We start from the raw sequence: 8,290 nt of genomic DNA on the forward strand, positions 1-8,290 counted from the left end.
TACCTCGCCTAAGATTTTTTCCTCTGTTTCCATATCACACACATGAACACCATGTACATGTGATTTTGAGAGGCACAGTCCCTCCCCTTACTTTTTAGCACCTCTGAAGTCAGTGGCGTCTTCTTCTCTATTGGCCTGGATCTAAGTTGACTTCCTACAGAGAGACTTTACATCTGTGGTGCAAGGTACCCGAAAGATCTGCTGAGAAGCTCTTTACCATGACTTCCTTGCTTGAGGATTTTGGACCACGTTGTGTGTATTTAGATTCCACAACTGGGTGAGTACCAGCTTGCTGTTCAAATCCTAGATGCCCCACTGTCTCTCAATGCAATATTTGACTCACGCCTTTCCTCAATGTTCCTTTCTAGGAAGCAGGTTTATTCCACGTGGACCGTTACATTGAGAGCTAACTCTTTGCTCTCCCAGCTTTTTGTTGGAAACTCCTAATAAACTCCCCACATTGGGCATTTTTTTTCTTTCTTAGTGAATATTTGTTACGTCTAACAGTTGATAGCTTTTTATATTTGATGAAGAACTTGTAAAATCTGTATAATCTTTTTTACCATTACAAAAGAATTGCAGCTCTTTTTATTTTTCCATTTATACTTTAATTTTCCACATGTCAAGATTTCCAAGACATCCAATCTCTTCCACTTAAAACATCTTTCTCCTGGAGTAAATTGAGATACTTGAAGGCTTTATCTGTGTCAGTCTGTATCTAACCTCCAGGAAGGAGCCTGGTGGGGCCACTCCAGCTGCCGCCACATGGTGTCGCTGTTGAATACCTTCAGTGCAGTTCAGTGAATGCTTGTCCGTTCTTGGCTGAGCCACATCCTGGCTCAGGCCAGTGGTGCCCCACACTAAGATTCCCAAATTACAGCCTCTTTAGTATACCCTGATAAACTCAGTTACATGGTTTAGGTCTTCAGGGACTACTAATCTGATGGACATACAAGATCCAAACCAGCTTGTATCACTAACTCCTGGACCTGTGCTGAACCCAGTTATTGGTCTGGAATCCACTTCATCTGGGGACCCCAATCCATTGTCCCTCAAATGGGGAGGTGTTGAGCATTCCATCTCTTCTACCCAGAGTCCCGCCTCCCTGCAGGGCTATTTCTACATAATCCAGAAAGGCCATTCAAAGGACAGCTGCTTTACAAATGAAAAACCCACCCCAAGGTGGTGATTGCTGGTTCTAGATCAGGACCCTCCAGCCTTCCAATTGTTGACATACAGCCCATCCTGGGGACAAAGCCTTGAGGAGCAGTAGCTGATCTTTTGTTTTGCTGAATTGGGCTGAAACCTAAGACAGAAGAGCTAGAACACTTAGGATAGTCAGTGGGAATATTTGCAAGCCAGGTCAAGGAGGGAGGAGCAAAGAGAAGATACTCTGGACACCTAAGGAGAGAGGTCTGTGAGGAAACGGATTAAGCTTTGTCTGTGATGGGCAGCCTAAACCTGTCCTCCAGTGGCCTACAGAAACCCCCCAGCAAGGCAGATATGACTCTCCAGTGTTTCTGCAGCTGGGTTTGTGGTTTTGAGATGGATCTGGATGGGGCCAGATGGGCCAGATGGACCTGGCATCAAGAGGACACGGACACACGCAGAGGCTTTCAAGGACACCCGGGAGCATCTCGGTTCAACACAGCAGACTGGGGGTGGGGGGCAACACAGGAGCAGAAGAGGGGCCTGTTAAAGTCACGGCCACAAGCTAGAGCCCCAAGTGGCTCGACCCGCTCAAAACCAACCCCAGTGAGCCCCTGAGCAATGGCGAGCCCCCTTCTCCAGCTTCCCCAGCAGGCGGCTCAGGACAGGTACTCCTGGACCGTCAGTTCCTTCAGGGTGAAGCCCCGGAGGGCGGGCTTCCGGAGCTGGCTCTCCTCCAGCCTCTTCTGCAGGGACACGAAGTCCTTGCCCAGCAGGTAGGCCAGGCGGGCCATGGCGTCCAGCAGCGGGGCGTAGTAGCGGTGGCCCTCGCGGGCCTGCAGGCACTGCAGGGCCCGCTCCCCGACCGCGAAGGCCTCGGCGGGCCTGTCCAAGTCGCGGTGGCACACCAGCATGGCGCACAGGGCGGGCACCAGCAGCGCGGGGCAGTGCGCCGTGAGCTTCTCCTGCAGCGGCACCACGCGCATCAGGATGTCCAGGGCCTTGGTGTACTGGCCGGCGCGCAGACAGCCGAAGGCCTCCTTGAGCTCGGGCCGCGTGAGGAAATCGATGAACTCGCGCGAGCGGCGCACGCAGCGGATGGCGTAGAGCACGCTGAGGTACTCCTTGAGGGCCAGCTTGCGTTCCGAGATCATCTCCTCGGTGAAGTTCCCTATCAGGTGCTTCTTGGGGAAGACCACGTCTTCGATCTCTTCCCGGAAAGTCTTTAGGAGTTTCTTCTGGAGCGTCTCGAAGTCGGAGTAACGCCTTTCCAGGACGGCTTTATTGCTGTCAAAGCTCCCGGTCTGGATGACCACGATCTGGTACATCTGCGGAGAGAGGGAGGGAGCACGCCTTTGACAACAGCCTCACCGCGGGTTTGCAATGGCCGAGGAGAGCCCCAGAGCCCAGGAAATGAAATAATGATGATGCCCTGAAAGCCTGCCCTGGAAATGGGTGATCGTTATCTGAGATTCTGTTTTAAATTGGCTGAGCCAGTAAAAGCGAATCATGAATGACAAGAAGTCAACCGGAGAATAACAAAGCGACGGAGGGGGATGAGGTGGGGAAGGCATCCCGGGGTTGAAAGTCCACAAAAGAACTTGCCGGGGCAGCGAGGCTCTTTGGTGTTACAGGGTCAAAACTGAACTGGGAAGCTTGGATGAATACCATCGGTGTTTTCCAAGTGTGGAACTCCTCGGAGATGGTTTTAGGTAATATACTGGCAGTGATATTATATGGATCAACCTGGAAATGGGTGATCGTAGGCAGTGATATTATATAGTAAGGAAACTATTCTTTTCTCTTCTCTTTCAAGAGGATGCCAATGAAGGCACAGACTGTTTGGGTAATGATTCCAGCCCACCACAGGCTAGCTGTGTGGTTTCAGGTGGGCACTTGAACCTCTCTGAGCCTCAGTTTTCTCATCCATGAAATAGGATAGTGACCTGGCCTGCCTCACTGGGCGAGGATTAAATGAGTTGATGCACTGAAGCCATGATGTGCAGTCAGCACTGCTTCAGCTATTATTATTACTCCAGCCCCTTGCAAGGAGTGGGGAGGGTGGGGCAAAGAAAGGTTTGTGTGGCTCTCCCATTGTCATTAACTTCTTGTCTGACATAGGCTGAGATTCCATTTTAACAGAGAAAGTAAAAAGTTATTTAGTCACTCAGTCGTGTCTGATTCTTTGTGACCCCATGAGTGTAGTCCACCGGGCACCTCTATCCATGGAACTCTCCAGGCCGGAATACTGGAGTGGGTTGCCATGCTCTCCTCCAGGCGATCTTCCCAACCCAGGGATCAAACCCAGGTGTCCCATCTTACAAGTGGATTCTTTACCATCTGAGCCACCAGGAAAGCCCTTTAACAAAGAAATCAGCCTCAAGCCTAGCTTTCCACTAACCATGGTAACCAGCTAAAATTTAATGACAGCCCTGAGCTTTCTTTCTATTTACTTTAATATTGACCTTTTCTTATGCTGGTTTTCCATGTAAGGTATCTCCCTTGGAAATAAATCTGTTCATTTTAGAAAGTGATCCACTTTACAGAAAAAAAAAATTAGGTACATAATAATAAAAATTATACAAGGATCTCAAAAACAATGAAGAAGGGACACAGACAATAATAGCAGGTAACACAGGATTTAAACTGGACCATTTGCTTGTTAGAATAAGGGACTGTAACTCCTCCTATCCTCACAGTGCTGAGTGGGAAATCTCACTGTTGGACTGGTTTTTGCCCAAAGAGCTTTGTGAGTTAAAGTGTGTGGATCCATTTCATGGACTGGGAGACTGAGGCCCCACCAGCCTTGCCCAATGCCAGGAAGGAGGCCGTGAAGGTGAGCCATGGCTCTCTGATCTCTGCTTACCACAAACTTGGAGACTTTCCTCTCCTCGATGCGGGCGGAGGCGATCTCGAAGAGCAGTTTGACGTGCTTCCAGCAACATTTCTGGGCCCGCCAGTACTCCTGCAGCTCCCGCGTGGTCATGCTGGAGTTGGAGCTCGGGCTGCCCTGGGCCTCTGGAAGCACAAGCACTTAAGGACTAGTACAGCTTGGTGCGCTTTAGGGGCAAGGACTGGGGGAGGAGACCGGGTCTGTCTGGGATGAGCAGAGGGAGTCCAGAAGCGCTATGAATATCCCCCTCCCTCATCCCAAGTCTGGCATCAGCCAGCCTCCTGCACCCAATCCGCCTGAATTCACCCTACCACGGACAACCTGAAACGGCCCATCCTCCCAGGTGGCTTCTTGCTGGGAAACGCAGTGTGTTTGTGGTCTATCGTCCACTTCTAGCCATCACGAGACCCCATGCTCCAAATCCAGCAGGGATGTGACTGGTTGGTTTCTGTCCTCCCCACAGCCCTGGCTGACGCCGTGGTCCCCGCCAGCCTGCTGAACGCACCCCAGCAGATGGCGCGGGGAGCTGCGAGGCTGCCTGGCTCCAGGCTCCGCTTAGCTGACCCCTCCCTCCTCTCTCATCTCATTTCCCACACTCCCTGCTTTTTCTTGCACATGCCAATTCTTCTGCCGCAAATGCCATCCTCTTTCCCTGCCTGGGAAATAACAGTGTGTCTTAGATCTCACTTAGATCTCAGCCATCCTGAGACTCTTGGGAAAGACCAGGATCCTTCCTCCCCACTAAAAGCACAGGTCACTGTGCATTTTATTTTAAGGGGCATGTGTCCCAGGAGCCCTTTTCCAAACTCTGTCTTTCAAGACCCAGCCCACATATTGCTTCAGTGGCCCTTTGCTGTCTTCAGTGGCCCTTTGCTGTTAGAATAAGAGCCTCCCACCTTGTCCATGTAGCCTTTTCCGGGGCATCTTAAATTGTTTTCTACAGATCTGTTTCCTTACTAAACTTGAAGACCAGCGAGGTTTTTGACTGATCCTATTTCCCCATGCCTGCACAAGGCCAGGAATAGAGCGGGCGTTCACTGGGCATGTCCTGAAGGGTTGCATGAATATGGCAGACGTTTCCTCCAGGAGGTGGCGCTATAGCAGACACTGTCAGTGCCCGGCCACACCCCCTTGGTACTCACTAGTCAGGAACACTGCATGGGCTATTGGAAGCACTTAGGACGTCCCCCTGAGGGCTTCCTCCGGCCATTGCAGTGTGTTGTGGAGCATCCCTTGGGGGTGAAGGATGGGGCCAGTGGACAGCAGCCTGGCCTCCTTGCCTCTGGGTGGGACAGCTCTGAGGTGTGCTCCATACGGTCTCCCAGATGACCCCCGTTGGGAGTCACCCACAGTGGTCATCTTTTCATCCACACCATGTACTGGTTTCCTATTCCCTTCCTCGCCTCCCCACTCCCCTGCCAACCTCCTGGATAAACCACTTGCACCAAATCCTTGTCTCAGTGTGTACTTTGTGATAACCCAAGTTATGTGAGCTTCCCTGTTTCTTGTAGCCTCCACTGAAGTACCCACATTTGAATTTCAAATGTCTTCAAATGTCTATGCCCTCCACCAAGCCCCAAGCTTCAAGCTCACCTAAGTGGTCCTCAGGTCCTGGACGTGGGAGGTCTGGGCGGGGAGCTGATGCTTTCGGCGTGGTACCTGCCATGTCCTGGCATATGGGTCCTGTCCACCCAGGGCTCCCAGGATGCTTGTGACTTGCCATGCTCCAAGGCTGCCAGGAAAACAAGAGAGAACAGTGAGTGCCTGCTCCTGTTGTGGATACTTGTGGGTATTGGGGTGCCACTTCTGAGCCCTCCACTGCCCACCTAGCCCTCTGACCACCTGACAGGTGCTAAACCTAGGTCAGGCCCTTTCCTGGACTGATCAGTTCAAGGCTGAGCAGAACCTTCTCTTATTTTTAGGGTCCTTATACTATCAAGTTACTCTGAATTTTAAATGACGTGATTTCAAGCAAAGGTAATGGCTTTGATGACAAATCAGGAGAAAGACACTGGCTTGTCCAGAAAAATGTGCCAATATCATATTATGTTACATGTTCAAATGAAATCTGTGTCCAAAACAGGGAGACTGGCATATATCCTTCCCTTCTCTCTCTATCTTTAAGCAAACATTTACTAACAACTTGTTATACCTACTTCATATACACGCAGGCTCTTCACATCCACTATGTGGTTTAATACCCACACTAATCTGTCACAGGGCTTCCCTAGTGGTTCTGACGGTAAAGAATCTGCCTGTAATGCAGGAGACCCAGGTTCGATCCCTGGGAAGATCCCCTGGAGAAGAGAACGACTGCGGCTAAGTTGCTTCAGTCATGTCCGACTCTGTGCGACCCCATAGATGGCAGCCCACCAGGCTCCGCCGTCCCTGGGATTCTCCAGGCAAGAACACTGGAGTGGGTTGCCATTTCCTTTTCCAGTGCATGAAAGTGAAAATGAAAGTGAAGTCACCCAGTCATATCCGACTCTTAGCGACCCCATGGACTGCAGCCTACCAGGCCTCCTCCGTCCATGGGATTTTCCAGGCAAGAGTATTGGAGTCGGGTGCCATTGCCTTCTCCAAAGGGAATGACTACCTACTCCAATATTCTTGCCTGGAGAATCCCATGGACAGAGGAGCCTGGTGGGCTACAGTCTATAGGGTCGCAAAGAGTCGGACACGACTGAGCAACTAACGCAACACAAAATAATCTTGTCATGACTTCAGTAACAGATGAGGAAACTGAGGTTTGGTCTGAGGTCATGTAGTTAGTAAGTGTGCCCAACCAGCAAAGCCTCATGCTTGTAACATGCAGGCGTCACACCCTGCATTCAGTACCCACTCTCTCACTTCATCTGAATCTGTGCATAGCAGGAGTTTCTCATCTCCATGCTATGATTAAGGAACTGAGACTTAAGAGTTGCCAGAATCAAGAGCTGGTAAATGGTGGGCAGGACACCAACGCAGGCGGGTCTGCCGTCAGAATCCTCTCCCTGGTACTCAGGGGAGGGTGGGCAGCGGGAGACCTTGGGTTTAGTTTATGCATGACTCTTGTCTGGGACCCAGGTAAGTGAGCAAGATGAGCTGGTGCCTGGAAGCTATTTAACTTTTCTGGGCCTCAGCCACCTATGAAAGGGGCATAATAATCTTCATGAGGCTGGTGTGAGGGCTAAGTCGGGCATACCATGCAAAGCTTTAGCTCAGGGCTGTGCAGGTCCCAGGCACCATATAATGGGCTCTCTTAGTGTCTGACATGTGATAGATGCTCTGGGAAATATTTGAGAAATAAATGACTCTGATTTAACGTGTAAGTTGGAATAGAATTTAAAACGTTTGAGACGAATTAGAAAAGGGGACAGTTAAAACATCGGCTCAGATGGAGTAGCTGGGGTACCACTTAGGCACAGAAATTCCAAACAGAAGGGTGCAGATGGCTTCATCTCCTTCTTAACACGCTTGGATCCCTTAACGTGCTCGATGTCCCTTAACCCTCGGGCGTTCTCCAGGGAGGTCTGTGCTTGTGTCCAGTGGGTAGCTCTCTAGAACCCTCCATCCAGCCTCACCCTAAACAGACAGGAAACTGGAGCACAGAGCAGCACATGGTTGACCCAGGGCTGCACGTGCTCAAGTACCTTATAGTTTTTTCCCCTTAAGGAGTCTTGACCAACTGTGGATCCGTAGGCAAGTTATTTAACTGCAAGTCTCAGTTTCCCCATCTGAGAGCTGTGACTACCAACCCTGTCTTGCTGACAAGATGATAGATGGCAAGGAACAGGTTCTCTACAGTCTGGTAGGTGCCCAGGCAAGATAGCAGATGGTCCACATGCTCTCTTGTCTAAGGGACTTTTGGTAGCCAGGACTCTGAGGGGCTCAGTGATTCCTGTGGGCACTCCTATGCACCTGCTTCAGTTAGCTCATCTGTAAAATGGGTGATGGCGAAGAGAACTGGCCTCAGTGGTCCCTGATCTAGCTCTGTTGTCTTGATCAGGCAGCTGGTGCCAGGTCAGAAGCTCTGTTTGCCCACAGACCCTGTGAGACCCCAGGAATGATGACCTTCGTGGGGCATTCCACAAAAGACCTGGGAAAGCTGAGCATGAACACAGGGCTTAGAGTAAAAATCAAATTCAGCAGCCAAAGCCAACTCCTGGAGGTTTCCTTTTATGGGATGGGCTGAGACCGGAAAGTGGCAAGGGCTGCATCCACGGAGGCTCTAGCCCTCAGTCTCCTCATCTGCAAGGTGGGGAAAGC

The 8,290-nt window shown here is 50.8% G+C and overlaps 1 protein-coding gene across 1 annotated transcript in view; it reads right to left on the reverse strand.

Annotated features, from left to right (window-relative positions):
* Positions 1 to 585: 585 nt before the first annotated feature.
* SNX20 (sorting nexin 20) overlaps positions 586 to 8,290 on the reverse strand; it is an 8,850-nt gene continuing 1,145 nt past the window's right edge. Inside the window, exons 2-4 of the mRNA XM_010855148.1 lie at positions 5,636 to 5,774; positions 4,016 to 4,167; positions 586 to 2,477 (exon numbers count right to left, since the gene is read on the reverse strand). Of these exons, the coding sequence (XP_010853450.1) occupies positions 1,809 to 2,477; positions 4,016 to 4,167; positions 5,636 to 5,765 (951 nt within the window). The 5' untranslated portion in view covers positions 5,766 to 5,774 and the 3' untranslated portion in view covers positions 586 to 1,808. The remainder of the gene's footprint in view (positions 2,478 to 4,015; positions 4,168 to 5,635; positions 5,775 to 8,290) is intronic.

The sequence above is a fragment of the Bison bison genome, unplaced genomic scaffold (genome assembly GCF_000754665.1).
Source record: "Bison bison bison isolate TAMUID 2011002044 unplaced genomic scaffold, Bison_UMD1.0 scf7180017853731, whole genome shotgun sequence".
In the NCBI taxonomy this organism is placed as follows: domain Eukaryota; kingdom Metazoa; phylum Chordata; class Mammalia; order Artiodactyla; family Bovidae; genus Bison; species Bison bison.